The sequence below is a fragment of the Talpa occidentalis genome, unplaced genomic scaffold, assembly GCF_014898055.3.
Source record: "Talpa occidentalis isolate TD23 unplaced genomic scaffold, MPIMG_talOcc4v2.1 talOcc4.17, whole genome shotgun sequence".
Classification (NCBI taxonomy): Eukaryota; Metazoa; Chordata; class Mammalia; order Eulipotyphla; family Talpidae; genus Talpa; species Talpa occidentalis.
The window spans coordinates 25,929,138-25,946,054 of NW_023601754.1; the positions used below are offsets into that span (position 1 = coordinate 25,929,138).

At 49.0% G+C, this 16,917-nt stretch overlaps 1 protein-coding gene across 1 annotated transcript in view; it reads left to right on the top strand.

Moving 5' to 3' along the window:
- The window catches only part of ZNF536 (zinc finger protein 536), a 424,122-nt gene that overhangs the window by 260,677 nt on the left and 146,528 nt on the right, over positions 1-16,917 (top strand). Inside the window, exons 5-6 of the mRNA XM_054697056.1 lie at positions 2,486-2,638; positions 14,791-16,365. Of these exons, the coding sequence (XP_054553031.1) occupies positions 2,486-2,638; positions 14,791-16,365 (1,728 nt within the window). The remainder of the gene's footprint in view (positions 1-2,485; positions 2,639-14,790; positions 16,366-16,917) is intronic.

Consider the following 16,917-nt stretch of genomic DNA (forward strand, 5'->3'; position numbering starts at 1 on the left):
TAGTCCAAGAGTAAACGCTATAGGCCCTCTGGTCCTCCAAAAAAACCATTCTGTGTAAAGTGAAAATTAGACTCTTAAATCTGCAAAGGAAGCTGTTTATCTTACAAATTTATTCTTTTTATTGGGCCACACATATCCAAGATAGAAAGATAAAAGAATGCACAAACAGGCGGTTACTGGGGGGACATATAGGAAGGTTGGCTCACCAGAAACTTCTATAAAACCTTCCAGGATGGTGAGATGGAGTCACTGTGTGTTCATCTAGAAGGCGCCTCAATTGAGCAGCGACTCAGCAAAAGCTTCAGTTGAAATACATCCTCCATGCTCCACCCCAGCCTCCTGGACAGTCCTGCTCTGTCACAAGTGGGCTTTTAGGGGCAGGCTCCTGGGGAGGTGCTCCCGTGCAGGCCACAGAGTGTGAGCACCTGCGGGAATTCAACATCCGGAGTCCACACCTGCCCACCTGCTCCATCTGGGGCACTTAGTTTTGCCTATAATTCAAATTGACAGCTGTCGGCCTCTTAACTTAAATACGGTTTCTTAACTATTACAGCGAGCACTTGGGGAGGATATTTAATCAGGGTTATTGTGATTTTAAGCTGCCCTCATGATCATACAGAAGGCAAGCGAGTGATGCTGGGAGAGCAAATGCAATCAGTGTCTGGGACGGGGGTGACCGGGCAGGAAGGTGAATACAAGGAGATGCCTTGGGGCTGACATCTGGCCGCTGTTGTCCTGAACTGTAAGCCGTCTGGCCCCTTCATGCAGAGTCTGGGATGAGCCCTGAGGACTCCGTGTGCTCCGGGCATACCTGCTGGGCAGCACAAGGGTCATGTTTGCTGTGACTTGATCACACTGCCCCGTGCTGGTTTGCCAGGAGTCATCATTCGATGCAAAGTGTGGGGCACGGACCAGTAGGCTGCGGTGTGCCTGGAGGTGGGATGAAATGTGGTTCTATTTGGAGGCGCTCAGTCCTCTACCTGGGCAAAGTGATGAAGGAAAATTGCTGGGCAGTTAGGTCCTTTCAGCAGCTCTCCCAAGGATTTTAGGTGAGTCTAGGAAATTTCAAGAACTTTTCCAGGGTGTCGGTATTGCAGACATAGGCCAAACAGAGAGGACACTCCAGCCAAAGGGTTCCCACAGTTGCTGGGAGCAAACATCCAAATAAGACTCAAGTGTGTTTGCCTTTATCTTGTTCATGGCCTGTAAGTCTCTCCCTTTTGGCTCTTAGCAGGGAACACCAGGAATGAGTGTGGCAGAATAAAAGCAATTTGCAATTTCCATTGCTTGGAAGGTACAAATCTTGTTGATTCTGCTCTACGCAGAACTCAAGGTCTACTCGTTATCCCAGAGGGTCCCCTTATTCTCCCAGGGGATCTCCTGTGTGCCTGGAGGGTGGGCCCCACCAGCTTCAGGAGCTGGGGTTCTGTGCCCACATGTCAGCCTGCAGCGCTTCAGGGAGGGAGGCCTTCCAGGCGGGAAGAAAACGCTAGTCCAGAGAAGGCTCGTCCCCCCTCCACTGAGACACGGATCCCCAGCTCCTGCCCTGCTCTCCAATGTCGCCTCCTTGGCAGTGTGATGTCAGGCCTCGGGGGCTGCAGTAACATATCCTCCAACCACTAGATATTTTCACAGTTTTATTTACTATTATGTCCCATCATTTCTGTGCAGAAGGCAGCCGTATGTAAATTTTATTCCATTTTCTAATGGTTTGGGTTACATAACAAATAACAGCAGGAAGGAAAATTTGTATTGATACTTTACAGAGGAAGTTCTCAAGTCACTGCACAAAGATTTAACTGCAGTGCTCTGAGTTTATGGGAGTTGTGCAGCTGAGTTTCTGCACATGACTTTGAATATGTCACTATATGTTTATCATGGGCTAATTGTGGAAGTGCATTTCCATACTTTTTCTTCTCCCTTTCATGAGATTACACCAGCCAGAGATGGGCATGAGGCTCTACAAGGAAGAAATGATCAGTTTGGGATAATTTTCTTCCCTGTCCCAAAATAGCTGTGTGTCTGCAAGTCTTAGGGACTGAGTCGAGACGCCTTGTCTTCGTTTGTGGCTTGATATAATGCAAATGAGATTTCAATCCTATAGTGAACTCTCCAGCTCGTCCATATTATAAATTAATCAGATTCAACAAACACCAACATTTTTAAACTTTTGAAAAAAAATATTTAATAGGAGCTAAGCAAAAGAAGAAATCAAACCAGCTGCTGACACAGCTGTTTCTTTTCTTGTTTAATTCAGTTCAATATAAAGGTACCATATGCTGCTTAAAATGATGATAGGAAAGATGAAATAATTTAAGAGAATAACAAGAAAATACATGAATTGTCAGCATTCTGTCAGATTTAAAGAATGAAATAGACAGGTGTAGTATTGACATGTTTAACTTTGTGTGGTGTTAGCAGTTTTGGTGCGAACCACTTCTGACATGTGCTGAAGTGATGTGAGAACGTTTCTCCTCCGATGCAGACATTGGCGAGGAGGCTGGGAGAGCTGCCGGCGTCCAGCAGCCCGCGCTGCTTCGCGACAGGAGCCTGGGCTCGGCCATGAAGGACTGCCCCTACTGTGGGAAGACCTTCCGGACATCCCATCACCTAAAGGTCCACCTGAGGATACACACAGGTGAGAGAGCTGGACACACAGGTGCTCACTCCGGAGGGAGGTCCCACCTGATCCCACCACAGCCCTGTCCCAGGTCTGATGGTCACTGTCAGTGTTAGTCACTAACACTGTCAAGTTCTCCCGGGCCTTGTTCTCCACTGTGTGGATCCGGACAGACGTGAAGGTCCTTGGTCTTGACTTCACCCTCTCCCAAGTGAGGTAGCTGTCCTGTGACCCTGGTTGCGGATAGGGTGCTGCTTTGGCCGATGTGCTAGGGCCTTTTGAGGGGGACTTCTTCCTGCTGCATTGAAGTGGCACATCCCAACCCTGAGGTGGGCCAGACCCTCAGGTCTTTCAGGAACAGATGAGCCAAGGGGCTGGGGGAACCTGCTCAGACTCCCAGTTGTATCTCAGGGAACTCAGCAGCGCTGGGGTCGGCCGTGGTGATATGAGCCCCCCACACTCACCACCAGGTCTCCTCAAAAAAAAAAAATTGAGGCACTCTTCACCAAATGTGGGGAAATGGCTGCATTACCACTTAAGTCACTTACCCCCTTTGGGGGAAGTCCTAGCCCCTTGAAAGCCAGGCTTTTCTCTGCCTCTCTGCCTCGTCCCTGAGTCATGGTTCCTCTTTGCTTTTCTACTAGTTGTTTGCATGTTGCCAATAAAAAAAAAAAAATCTATCTGAGATATGGACACCTCCATTTTCTTTGATTTTTCTCCCGACACTTTATCTATTGGAGTGTGAGCTGCTTCAGAGGATAGACAAATATGCCATCTATTTTCAAAAATAATTGTGGTCTATTTCCCAAGGAATCAATAAAGCTCAGGGTACCCGGGAGGTTCCATGCACACAGGTCTCATGTATTGTGTGGTTAAAGCCCAGGAGCCCTCATCTGGCATCTCACCTGGTGCCTGCAAATTGCCCTGGTGCCGAGGGGTCCTCAGGACAGGGGCAGTGGCCAGGGGGCTGCTGTCTTCATGCAGAGTGGGGGGCAGAAGGGGGTGTGGCCACTGCCCACGCTGGTGACCCCCTCCACTCCCAGTACTTCCCCTGTTGTCCCTTGTGTGATGATTCATAGGACAGAGGGGGCTTCTACAGCCATGTACTAATCCCCCCAGTCCCTCAGCCTCAGCTCTCACTCATATTCCCTCAACATCTCTCGCAAACCACCCTGGCCTCTCTCCTGCTCCCATGCACAGCATTGTCTCTGCTGCAGGAACTTCTCCTCCACCGAAATGTTCTTAGCTTCAGAGAGACTGTCCCTGAGCCTGTCTAAAATAGCCCTCAGGCCCCTGCCTTATTTTCTTCATAAACTCAACACTTTCCAAAATTATCTTGTTCCGTTTCATTGTTCATATCCATATTTACTGTTTGTCTTGCAGTAAAATGTGAGGTGGCAATGTTGCCTGTCTGTTAAATTGCTAGAATTGCAGGGCCTGCAAGAGGACCCACACTTAGGAGGCATGCTCAACTCATTTGAAAGGTTGAATGACAGGACACATGCCAGGAGCAGGGAGTGACCTTCCTCCTGTAAACCCTGCACTGTTCCAGGTGGCACGGAAGAAACAAGGCTCCTCCATGGGGACCCTTGGGCCTTCCGGGAAGGCAGCCAGTGCACAGAAACCCCTCGGCAGCCACAGCAGGCAGCGACTGCACATGTCACATCCAGGCCATGGAGGAAAGACCCCTCTCCTCACCCCAGGAGCTCATCTCCTGAGGGGCCCTTGAGTTTCTGCCTCAGAGTCTTTGCACTTCTCCGCCAGGCAGATGCACTGGATCACCCCCTCAGCTTCAGTTCAGCTTCAGTGCTCCCTTCCCAGGGAGACCCTCCTGGTGGCCAGCTCAGATCAAGGATTTCCTGGATCATTTCAATCTCCACTTGCCTTCCCAAGTTGTAACTAGATTCTTTTGGGTTGTGGTGGCAGTTCTAGGGGGCACCCGCAGACGCCAGGATGGGGTGGGCAGTTCAACAGGGCATCCACCATCGGCCTGTCTGCAGGAGCAGGAGACATGGCCAGGCACGCCCTGTGATGCTGCCCTTTCATTAGCTGCAGATGCTGGCACCTGGGCCAGGCTTGTGAGGTGGTGCTGGTAAATCAGAGGGAGGCCAGCCCTGCCTGCCAGGGAGGAAGGGTCAGAGAGGTAGGGCTGTGCCTCCCCACCAGAGCTCTGCTGGCCTGTGAGTCCTTGCTGGCCCCTGGGTAAGAGTAGACACTCAACAGAATATTCCAGATAAATGGAATGAAGATAGCAAAAGTCCTATTGCTTCTGGCTAGATCTAAATAGGTGCTGCTTTTAGAAGTTTTAAAAGTTGAGAATTATTTCTTTTCCTGATCTCCCGCTTCACAAACTTCTTCTTCTTCTTTTTTTTTAAAAAGATTTATTTATTTATTTATACAAGCACTGGTACAGTCAGATGTGTGGAAGGGTGAGAGAATTCACCAGAGCCAGAGCAGGGAGCAGAACAGGCAGACTGACAAAGTACACTGCTGAGGGGAGCAGGAGAGGTCTGTCCGCCATGTGGGACCCTCGCTGGCGTCTGGGGATTGAACCGGTGCTGCAGAGGCTGCAGGCAGCTTTGCAGCCCAGCACTCAACTGCTGCACCACCAAGGGAGTCCCCTGCTTCACAAACTTCTAAGGTGTGTGACTGATGGTCTTTGTGGACACTGACAGGCACAAGGCAAGGCCATGGACACAGACATTGTGGAAACTTCCCAGAATAAGGAAGAAAATGAAAAAAGTCTTGGGGACATCATGTATCAGGCACACAAGCACCCCCCTGCACCGCCCCCATCAATATTTGCAGTGTAAAAGGCAGAATGGTAACCAGATAAAGATCAATTTCCTTCTTATCATAGAACAAAGAAGTCGGAAAATGCTTACCCTTGTGCCTTTGAGTAGAACAGAAAGTATTACATGTTCAAAATCACCAAAGTAAACATCTATTCTGATGATGCAAAAGTGTCGATTACATGAGTAATTACAAATCAAAGCCTAGTTATTTGGTGAGGAGTCAGGTTAGTGCCGCCCAGGCATGGGGCTGGCCTGGTCTGCCTTTCCTTTTCTCTTTGTGTGTTTGTGTTTCCCGGTGATGTGGCCAGAGGACAGCAGCCCAGGAGACAGTACATGTTTCCCAGAATGCCACCTTCTGAAGTTTTTCTGTAATGGACCCGTATGAGCACATTAAAAAACCAATGTGTAATAAATATATTTTAATTGGTTCTGATATGAGATGGTACATTCTCTAGATTCTTCCATCCAACTCTATTTTTATAGGAAGCCATGATCATATAACATCCACTGATAAAAGCCACTTTCCCTTTTAAACCCCATGACATTAACTCAATTACTGCTCCTCTTCTCCCAGCACCTGTTCATTGGAGCAGTGCTGAGAAGTTGCACCAGTCAGCTTGCTCTGAACACCTGGGGCTAGGGGAGGCTGCAGGTAGCTAGCACGTTTCTGCTGTCCCTGAGCACCAGCTGGACCCAGAGGGATTGGCGGCTGAGGATCCCAGGTGACAATGTTCCCCATGACCCTCAGATTCTAGAGGTAGCCCTTCCATGGCTCCTGCAGGGAAGATGTGCATTGTAGCCCACCCAGGGGAGGCTGCCTGAGATAAGTGTGTGTGTGTGTGTGTGTGTGTTTGTAGTGTGTGTAGATAGAGATAGATTAGATATAGATAGCTATAGCTATAGGTAGATATAGATAGAGAGGGAGAGTTATTATAAGGAATGGACTCACTTGATGATTACGGAGGCTGAGAAGCTCCAAGATCTGCAGCTGCCCCTGCAGGAGACCAGAGGGCAGAACAGCATAAACTCCATTCCAAGTCCAAAGGCTTAAGAAGCAGGAGGGCTGATGGTGTAAATCCCAGCCAGACCTGAGTCCTAGTTCAAAGACAGGCAGAGGGAGCTTTCTACTCAGCCTTCAACTGATTGGCTGGGGCTCACCCTCATTGGGGAGAGCAATCTGCTTTCCTCAGCCCCCCATTCAAATGTGAATTACATCCAGAAGCACCCTCACAGACACATCCAGTATAATCTTTAAGTACATATCTGAGCACCTGTGGCCCAGTCCAGTTGACACGTGCTGTTAACCATCTCGGACGTGCACCAGCAAACATTTAATCATAGCATGTGATGGGAGGCAGGCTGTCCCCCAGTTGCCCCTAAGCTTAGCCAGTGACTTCTTTATCAGCTGTCATCCTTTGCCCCAGTGCTCCCTCCTTCACCTCACCCGAGGGACACCTGCAGGAGTCCAGGGGGTGCTTCGTGTGCAGGAGGTAGGCAGGTGCTGATGAGTCCTGGAAAGGCTGGAGGTGTGTGTTTGCCACCCGAGCCCCATACACGTGAAACACCCTGGGCACTGCCTGAGCTCCCAAATCAGGTTTCCCTCCATCAGCTTACCTGTGTGCCAGGATTCCCAGGAGGTGCCTGTTGTCTCACAAATGACCAGGATAGAGGAATGTAATAAAAAACCTCACTTGTGAAAACTTGGAGGCACGGAAGTTCATGGACTAATTAAAAATAAATCTCATTACTTTTTTCCCCTCTCAAATTATGCGCGTGGTTTATTAATCTGGCTTTGATGTGCTGCGTGTGCTGGTCTGGCCCTGGGTTGGGAACCTCTTTATGGGAATGAATTGGCATAAAGAGGCCAGCAGTGGTTTTCCGGAGTTTCCACCGTGGTCAGGGTGGGCTGGGGGGGCGTGCCCAAACCACTCACCCTTTCTGGGTGCTACCACGATGCAGCAACTGGGTCCCCCAAGTGGGACGCGAGTGCCCTCTTCGGCAATCATCTACATTCTGTCTCCAGGTACCAGGTTTCCCTGTCCCGACAAGACCAGGAGAATCGTGAAGTGAGAGGATTTCTCTTCTGCAGTGTCCCCAAAGGGCCGTGTGTATCTGACAGGGGGCCGCAGGGGTAGGGGGCTGGAGTTAACTTGCCTTATGACTGGTCATGTCTACACAGCATGGTAGCAACCAAATGACCTCCGTAAAGTCCAGCCAACAGGGATAGAGCAACCACTAAAATAAGAGTAACCATAGTAGCACTTTTGTCTGCACATGTGTCCTGGCCTGTGCTGAGCACAACGAATCCACTTGCGGTCCTTGCCGCCAGGTCCCACCCCGCCACCTTGCAGGGGGGACACTGAGGTCAGAGATGCCAGCTTGCCCAGCGTTGGATTGCGGGTTCTAACCCACATCTGCTTTGTCTGGAATCCCATTTTCTTAACCACCGCGTTGTATTGATAATTTGACTTTTCTGAGTCAATTTTTGGCTTGTTTTAGGCAATTAATGCACCATTTCTTTGACAGTGTGTGTCCACACCATAACCAGCGGGAGGAAAGGAAGTGACTTGTGCCCACAAGGTGTGTTGACGCAGCCTCCCGGCGATTTCACAGGGAAGTACTGTGCACCCTGGCTCTTCCTTCCCCCCACCTCACGCTGGCCTGAGGCCAGGCCCCCTTCACCCCGCGTGCCTCAGTTTCTGCACCAGCACGGTGAGGTTAGGGAGGTGGTGAGGCAGAGAATCCGTCACTGTGGCATGTGGAGGGGCCCTGATCCGCCAGCCTCACAGAGATGGCAAAGTCCTTGTGCCATTTTGGAAAGTGCTCTGCAGCCTCCAGGAGCTTCCTGAGAAGCCTGGGATGCAGGCGTGGGAGGGGGGCAGGTCAGCATCTAGCCCAGGTGCCATGCACATGTGTATACACACCTTCCCTTGGGTGCTTCTGTAGTTCCTCTCTCAGGTAAGGCAGCCAGGCTGGGTGATCATTTATCACAGCACACTGAGGACATTTTCAGGAACGTTTGGTCCAGATGGGCGCTATTCCTGTTTTTGTCCTTAAACTGATGTTATGCATGGTCCTTAGCGGAAAGAGACACCCCAGTAACGCTGAAAAACAAAATCCTCTTATCCAAAGGGAGAATTCTTTTTTTTTTTTTAACTTTTTGTTTTTGGATTAAAATTCTATCATTTTTCCATTTCTAAAATGAGCGAAAAGCCCATTTTCCTTCTCCGCAGCCCCCCAAACTTACTCTTCCTGCCTTAATGACATCCCAAACTTTTGTTGAAAATAATTGATTGAATTTAAATTTCCTTAAAAGTTTAAGAGGTAATGTTACAGTATAAATTTCCTACCAAACACTAAGTAGGGAAATATCCATTAGTGAAATTAACTACAGTTTCTAGGTAGCTAACAATGTGCCGTATACAGTAGGGCATGGCTAATGAACACTGCAGTGGGTGATATTTCATTATACAAATTAATGCTCACATTTTAATGGGAAAGTCACATAATGAATCTCGGCTTCAGTGACAGCAATTAGAGACACAGATTGTCCCCTTCTGGACAAGGCACTGTTTAGCAATAAGCAGCTGTGTGAAAAGTCTTCAGGTTTACAACATATATATGCTTTGGGGGAATTAGTGTACAATTTATATTAATGTACTGAAGCTTCACTGCAAAGGCACCACCATATTTATCTCTCCTGGTATTAACTAAGTAAAGACATGTAGAAAGACTAAATAAATATCAAATAGAGGATGCAAATACAGGACAATATTCAGTTACTCAAAAGTGAAAACGCTTTTGGAGATTTAGTAGGAAAAAACGTTAGAAGCATGAAACACTCCCTCAAAGCTTGATGAAGGGATTTCTGAATAGTGTGAATCCACCTGGTATTTTAGAGGGAGCTGCTGGAGCCTCCGCTGAAGCACCCCAAAATACCTGCCTGGAACAGAGAGGCCTTCTTTGGCATCTCACATGCCAGCGGAGGTTCAGAATGAGAAAAGACCTGCCCATGTAAAAATAGGTGCAATCAATGAATTGAATCACTCGGTCACATATTTCTAAACACTCGTGCTGGTGACAGCAGAGAAATGATCAATGCTATTCCAAACTTGGCTATACATCTTATACCAAAAGTCAGTGGATTAGCTGGTTTAATGTAGTGTGGCTCTGCTCATCTTGCTGGTCCACTGAAAATGAACTATGCTTTGTAGATTTTATGATGCCTTTTCTAGCAAAATTCTCTTTTCTAGAAATGCATTGTTTGGGACCCTTTTGAGAGGTTTCCCCCAGCAGGCCGCCAGTGTCCAGTGTGCAGCCTTCAGTGTGGGCAGATGACTCTGTAGTGGATCCTTTTGCAGACACTAGTCTCAAACTGGCTGCCCTGTTCACCTTCGGTCTGCTGATTAGGGGGCTGTGGCCCCTTTGGTGTTTGAAGAAGTGTGCAAGTAGATGCTGATAATTAAAAGCCAGGACATTGCGTGTAGAGATATGGATTTTGGAGCAGCAGACCTCTCCTGTCTTGCCCACTGCTCCCCTCAGCAGTGCATTTTAGTCAATCCTCCTGTTCTGCTCCCCACTCTGTCTCTGGTAGATCCTTTCATCCCCCGCACCTGTGGCCTGCACCCAGTTCTTCTATGCAATAAAAAAAGAAATCTGAATGTGAGGCATTTCTTAGAAAGTCAGAGGTCTTTGTGCCCACAGTGGACAGCTGAGTGCCAACTCCCAGCTCTCGAGGCATTTGGCCCCCACCCCGCTGTTGCCACACTCCTGCCACCTGCCTGACTTGGGACCCTTCTGCATGTGAGGGTCCTACAACAGCAAAGACAGAGAACCCCAAGCATGAGGGAGATAGCTGGAACCCCTGGGAAGCTCAGGTCAGTGTGAGTGATTCCCCAGTAAATGTGGACTAACTTGGGGCATAAGTGGCCAATGATTCAGCTAGACTGACAGGGTCTGGGGTGCCTGTGGCACCAGCTGCAGGAAGCGTGGGGACAGGTAGGAGAGGGCTGGGTGGAGGTCTGGCTTTCATAGGCCAGCCCAGTGCTTGGTGGAGGCTGTGACCAGAAGCGGTGAAGCTGCTCTCAGCAAGGACTTGGCATTTGTGGGTTGCCAGAGAGAGCTGACCTGACCGCCCCTCAGAGCCTGCTAGACATGCCTCCAGGCTCCCCACCCCGCTAGGCTGGCCTGTGGTGAGATGAGCCCTGCGGGAGCAGGCCTGGGAAGCAGCTGCATGTTTCCAGGGTAAGGAGGCCCTTGGCCACCCCGTGCCCTTCCAGAGCATGTTCACACCCACGGCTCTGTCCCCTGGGCTTGCCTGACAAGACACACACTCTGGGTTCTGAATGTAACCCCCAAGCCTTTTCCTGACACCTCCCCACTGTCCCACCCCAAGACGAAGCCCAGGAAAGGTGAGGAAAGGTTTCAAGGCCGAGGGCAATCATGGATATTCAACGTTTAGGGATTATAAAGAAATTATAATTTATAATTATAAATTATAGAATCACTTTTTTTGTTTGTTTTTAAACACAAATCCAAAGGTGGTGTGTTTATCCATGGAATTCACTCTGGAGCATTTATCTGGGGAATTGGGCTGATGGGGAGCAGTCACCCAAACAAAGCCTTTTAGGAAGAATGCAGGAGGTGGAACCATGTGGAGAGATGGTGCGGGGCCTGTGTGCACAAGGCTGAGAAGGGGGGAGCCTTCTAGAGCCTCTTTCGTGGGCGGTCCAACAGCCCTTGAAGATTCACTAGGCAGCCCCTCGCTCCCCCGGGCCCCGGCCTGCAGAGCCGCAAATACTAACATGCTTGTTTCTCGGCTGTGGCTTCCTTTTCCCCGGAGCAGTGAGGCCAAGGTCTGTTCTGAACTTTAACAGAGCAGTGGGTTGTGCCAAGAGATCATCTCCTGTGGGGTGTGGGGTGTGTGTTAGAGTGAGAGCTAGAGTGGGAGAGAGAGAGGTGTGCATGTGGCGTGTGTGAGGATGGGTGTGTCCGTGGTGTAGAGTGATGTGTGTGGTGTGTTTGTCTGTGTATGTGATATGTGTGTTGATGGTGTATGTGAGGGGCGAGTATGGTATGTGAGTGTGTGTGGGAATGGTGTTGAATGATATTCACCTGTGTGTGGGGGGTGTCTCCAGTGGGGGGGTGTGTGTCTCACGTGAGGTGTGTGTGTGTCCTGGGGTGTGTGTGTGTGTCCTGGGGTATGTGTGTGTATGTGTGTGTGTCCTGGGGTATGTGTGTGTGTGTCCTGGGGTATGTATGTGTGTGTGTCTTGGGGTGTGTATGTGTGTCTCTTGTGGGAGGGTTGTGTCCTGGAGTGCGTGTGTGTGCATGTGTGTGCATGTGTGTGTGTGTGTGTGACTGCGCCATGTGATAGTCTCCTCTGAGAGAGTGAAAACAGTGGCTTTGTCTCTGGTCCTTCACTCAGGGCCCAGTACCAAAAAAAAAAAAAAAGGTGAGGGAACCTGCCTGTTTCTGGGTGTGTGGGTACAAGCATGGAGGGACATGGGTCACAGACCCCACTGGAGAGGCTTGGTTTCACTCTTGACTGGAGTTTTAGAGTTGAGATAAGGCCTTAGGACCATGTGCTCCAACTTCCCAGCACAGGTTGAGGAGGAAAAAGGTCCTAAGACAGGAATCCTGATCCCAGGAGAACGTTCTGCACAGGGTCTCTGGTCCCCAGTTTGGACTCTCCAAACACTGCCCAGTGGTACAGACCACCTCCCTTGTAAGCCATCCCATGGTGACTGCAAAAGGGCACTCCCCAGAGAGCCTCTCTCCAGCAGTGCTCCATGCAGGCTCCACAGTGGGGCACACAGGGGCATCAAAAGACCCCAAGGCTCAGGCTTCCGCTCAGGCCAATTAACTCAGAAATAGTGGAGGTGGGACCAGGTATTTGCAGTATTTAAAGCTTCCCAGGCAATTCCACTTAAATTTTTTTAAAAGTAGAATCTTTACATTATCTGCATCAGAAGCACTAAGGGCATTTCTTAAATACCCACTTCTGACCTCAAACCCGAACCTCGGAATCAGAACTGCTGTGCCTTGGGTCCCAGAACTGGTGTCTAAAACTCCCTGGAACATGTGCTCTGTGCACACTGTTTGCTTTGTGTGCACTATGTGCTCTATGACACTATGCATGAAACACTTTGCAAAACCTGCTCCAATGTGCATTTCAAATGTGTGTCATCAGAAATGTGCACACATGACCTCTCGGCATCCCTGCAGTCTCCCTACCCCTGGGCCTGGAGGGAAAAGTCCACATTCTCTTCTTCAGCCTCTGCTAATGAACACCCAGGCCTCCTCTACAAACCCTTTGCCAGATGCACTTAATCATCTCCAGGTGCATTTCTGAAAAGCAACCTGAGTCTCACCCAGTACCTACAGGCCTCTTCTCTACTTGCTCTCATTCTTTGGGTCCTCTCCCAGGTTTGCACTGACTCACCGTTGGGGCAGGAGTCTGTGTTTTTAGTCTGGCTTTCTTGCTACAACCCCCGCCTCACCGGCCCCCGTCCAGCATCAGGGGCTCCATTGGCACCAGACTTCCAGGTAGCCCAGAAGTGCCCTGTCCACAGCATCTGTGCCACCGAGGGTTCCCCAGTCTCTGGTGAGCTGGTCAAATAGCAGTGGCTAAAGAAGAGTCTGAATAGAATCCAGGAATCGACTCCAAGATGTGGGAAATGGTGCCTGAAGCTAGTGTATCTTTACCTTGATGGGGATTGACTTCCTCTAGACCCACGTCAGTGTGCTGGCCAGCGACACCTGTGACCTTTACATTCTAAGTGAGAGATTTCTAGTCTGGACCCCTTTCCAGACAGAAAGGCCATCTCTCAAATGTTCAGGGAAGACCTCTCGCTGCCTGTAGGGGTGAGCAAGGAGAATTAGCACCCGTTTGGAAAAGGCAGGCCCGCACACTGGTGATGATGAGGGGTCCCTGCCCAGATCCTGGGCTGGTGGTCCTCTTGCAGGCCAAGTCCCGGTGTCCCCCTCCCTAATCAAGTGTCTTACCCCCAAATGCCCTATGCCTGGAGAAGGGGAGGCTAGACACAGTATAATGTCTTCAGAATACGCCATTCACCGATGATTTGCTGTTGCTTTTTAGATCAGTCTGTATTAGAATAGAATAGAGGAAGGGGTGGGGGATCCTTGAGTCTCCTTGGGGAAATAATTGTGGCTATTGACAGGGTGCTATTGTGAGTAAGTGAACAGACACTGTCGCAGTCCCTTCCCGAGAGCTTTTCAATTCCAAAGTCTAGAAAAGACCCTGGTTTGCTCACACATTCTTGGAATATATTTAAATCCCCGTTAGTTTACCTACTTTCTCTTTTCCTCTTCCTCATCGAAGGCAGGTCCAAGCAGTAGGTTACGGCATCTTTTCCGTGGTGGAAAGAACAATAGAAGTTGGGTGTTGAATTTAAATAAATATTTAATTCATGAAAATGATCTTATATGTTTTAAAACACTCCTTAAAGCTATTTTTATTCTCTAGAAAGCGCTTATTATAGGTAAATTACACATTTTACTACCGGAGCATTCGGTTTGCCATTAGTACAAATTTAAGGCACTACAAAGACCAGTAGATAATGTTAATTTCAAATACAGAAACTAAATATATTTTGTGCCTTTTTATTACTCATTTTCTTTTAAGTTTTATTGACTGCTTTTTATCTTAACTATATGTCTTTACATGCCGCTATCAAGATGCACTGTAATGGTATTAATATTTTATAGAATCGGTATTTATAGTTCTTTATTTAGAAACAATGCAGTAGGTCTGCAGATATCTGAGCCCGTCTGGAATGGTGCCCTCCAAATAATGATAAATTACTTGTGCAGTATGCCATTTGCTAATTATATCCATGATTTACTGCAGAGCAAGACTTAAATCATTCATTTCAGTCTTGCGTAACAGTGCCATAAAATTTTTAGGTTTAAAAATGGTTTCCATGTGTATAATTTAAACAAATTTTAGAGCTATTGTATACACAAAATATTGCAACCACCCATTTGTTACATACTTTGTCTTTTTAAACTTCTACTTTTAATGATCACTGTGGTTGAAATTATTATGCTTAATTTTCATAATCATAGCTTTTAAATCTACAGCCGTTTTCACATGTTAGATAAAGAAAAAGATAGCTAATTGTGTGTAGATAGTATGTCATTCCTGAATAGTCCCAAATGGTACAAAATCATTAAAAAAGCTTAAGAGTACGAATTATTCTTCTATTAAAAAACAGTTGTTCTCCAACTAATTATTAGTTTGAGCTGCTTTGTTTCCAAGAACAAATGTTGATCCTTCCAGCCTCGTTCAGCACACCAAAATGAGATAAACACTTTTTTTTTTCTCTCTCTCCTTATACCAAAATCTTGCAGGTGAGAAACCCTACAAATGCCCCCACTGTGATTACGCGGGAACGCAGTCGGCATCCTTAAAGTACCACCTAGAACGGCACCACCGGGAGCGGCAGAACGGGGCCGGGCCGCTGTCGGGACAGCCCCCAGCCCCAGACCACAGAGAAGAAATGCCCAGCAAGGCTGCCTTGTTCATCAGGCCTGACATCCTGAGGGGGGCCTTTAAGGGGCTCCCCGGAATTGACTTCAGAGGTGGCCCTGCCTCCCAGCAGTGGACGTCAGGCGTGCTCTCGTCTGCAGACCCCTCGGGACAGGCCGCAGCCATGTCTTCCGAGGCGCCTTCGGACGCTCTGAAAGGCACCGACCTTCCATCCAAAAGTACCCACTTCTCGGAAATCGGCCGCGCTTATCAAAGCATCGTGAGCAACGGCGTAAATTTTCAAGGGTCCTTGCAGGCTTTCATGGACAGCTTTGTTCTCAGTTCCTTGAAGAAGGAGAAGGACGGCAAGGATAAAGCCCTGTCTGATGCGCCCTCTGCGAAGGCCCACGGGGTGGACGGTGGCGAGGAGAAGGCGGGCCCCAAAGTGGCCCCGCGGAAGTCGGACAAGGCCCAGTACGAGCCTCTGGACTTGTCGGTGCGGCCCGACGCCGCCTCCCTGCCCGGTTCATCGGTGACAGTGCGGGACAGCATCGCCTGGCACGGCTGCCTCTTCTGTGCTTTCACCACGTCATCCATGGAGCTGATGGCCCTTCACCTGCAGGCTAACCACCTGGGCAAAGCCAAGCGCAAAGACAGTGCCGTCGGGGCGACCGTCAACTGCAAAGACCAAGTCCGGGAGGCCAGCAAAATGGCCCTGCTGCCCTCAGCACAATCAAATAAAGAGCTGGGTCTCCCCAATGTGATCGGGCCACTGGACCCCGCTTCTGAGAAGATAGTCCAGGGACAGGTCAAAGAGACTCTGGGGGAGCAGAAGGGCGGCCCGTGGCCTGGCCACATGGACCCTGCCTTTTGTAACTTCCCCTCAGATTTCTACAAGCAGTTTGGTGCTTACCCAGGCGTGGTGGGCGCGGGGATGTCCAGCTCCTGTCCCAGCAAGGAGCCGGACAGCAAGGCCCTCTCGGAAGACGACGCCCCAATCCTGATCCCCGAAACCACACTCAAGAACACTACTGATGACCTCTCCGACATCGCCTCCTCCGAGGACATGGACTCCTCCAAGGGGGAGCACAACGACGACGAGGATATTGAAACGGAGCCGGAGATGATGAGCAAACCGCAGCCTGCTCTCAGCAAGGACGGTGGCACCGGCGACGGTGGGGACAGCCTGCTGCCCGCGGGCGGCCCTCAGCCCCTGCAGGGACTCGTCTCACCCTTACCCCCGGCGTCAGAGAAGCAGTGGCACAGCCAGGGCCTTCTTTCAGCCCAGGACCCCTCGGCGGGCCTGCCCAAGCCGGAGCGGGGGCCGCAGGGCCTAGAGAAGCCGATGAACATGCTTTCGGTCCTCAGGGCCTACAGTTCTGATGGCTTAGCAGCCTTTAACGGACTTGCAAGTAGCACAGCAAATTCTGGATGTATCAAGAGGCCAGACTTGTGTGGTAAGTTTTAGAATCCTCTTCCTTTAGTTCATTTCCCAAAACATCAGTGCTGAATTGTGCATTTAAAACAAAAACAAAAACAAAAAGAACAAAACACGGGGTAGACTTAGCCATTATCAAATTTTGAACTCAACATAAAAAGAGCCAACAGTGCTGTATTTGCAATGTAGACAATCACGGAAGCCGATTTCATTCACAAGTTTTAGAGCTCATACTTTTGTGCTCCAATTTGCATTAGAGTGATCTGAACCGCCTGTCTGGAAGGCATGGAAAAGGAGGGTGGTGTCTCACGGTGTGAACTACTCCTGTTTTTAAACCATAACCTGAAGGGGGAAAAGAAAAAAAAAAATCTTAAAAAAACAAAAACAAATGCAAAAAGAGACTTGGTAACTTGCAAACTTTTCAGTATTTTCAACTTGTGCATAATATGCCTAGAGAAAATTCCTCCCTGCTTTGCTAAGCCAAATCTGCTTTCTTAGACTTTTCTTTGTATCAACTTAGAGGATACTAAAATCATATCACACTAACCACACTGTAGAAATAAAGTGAGCC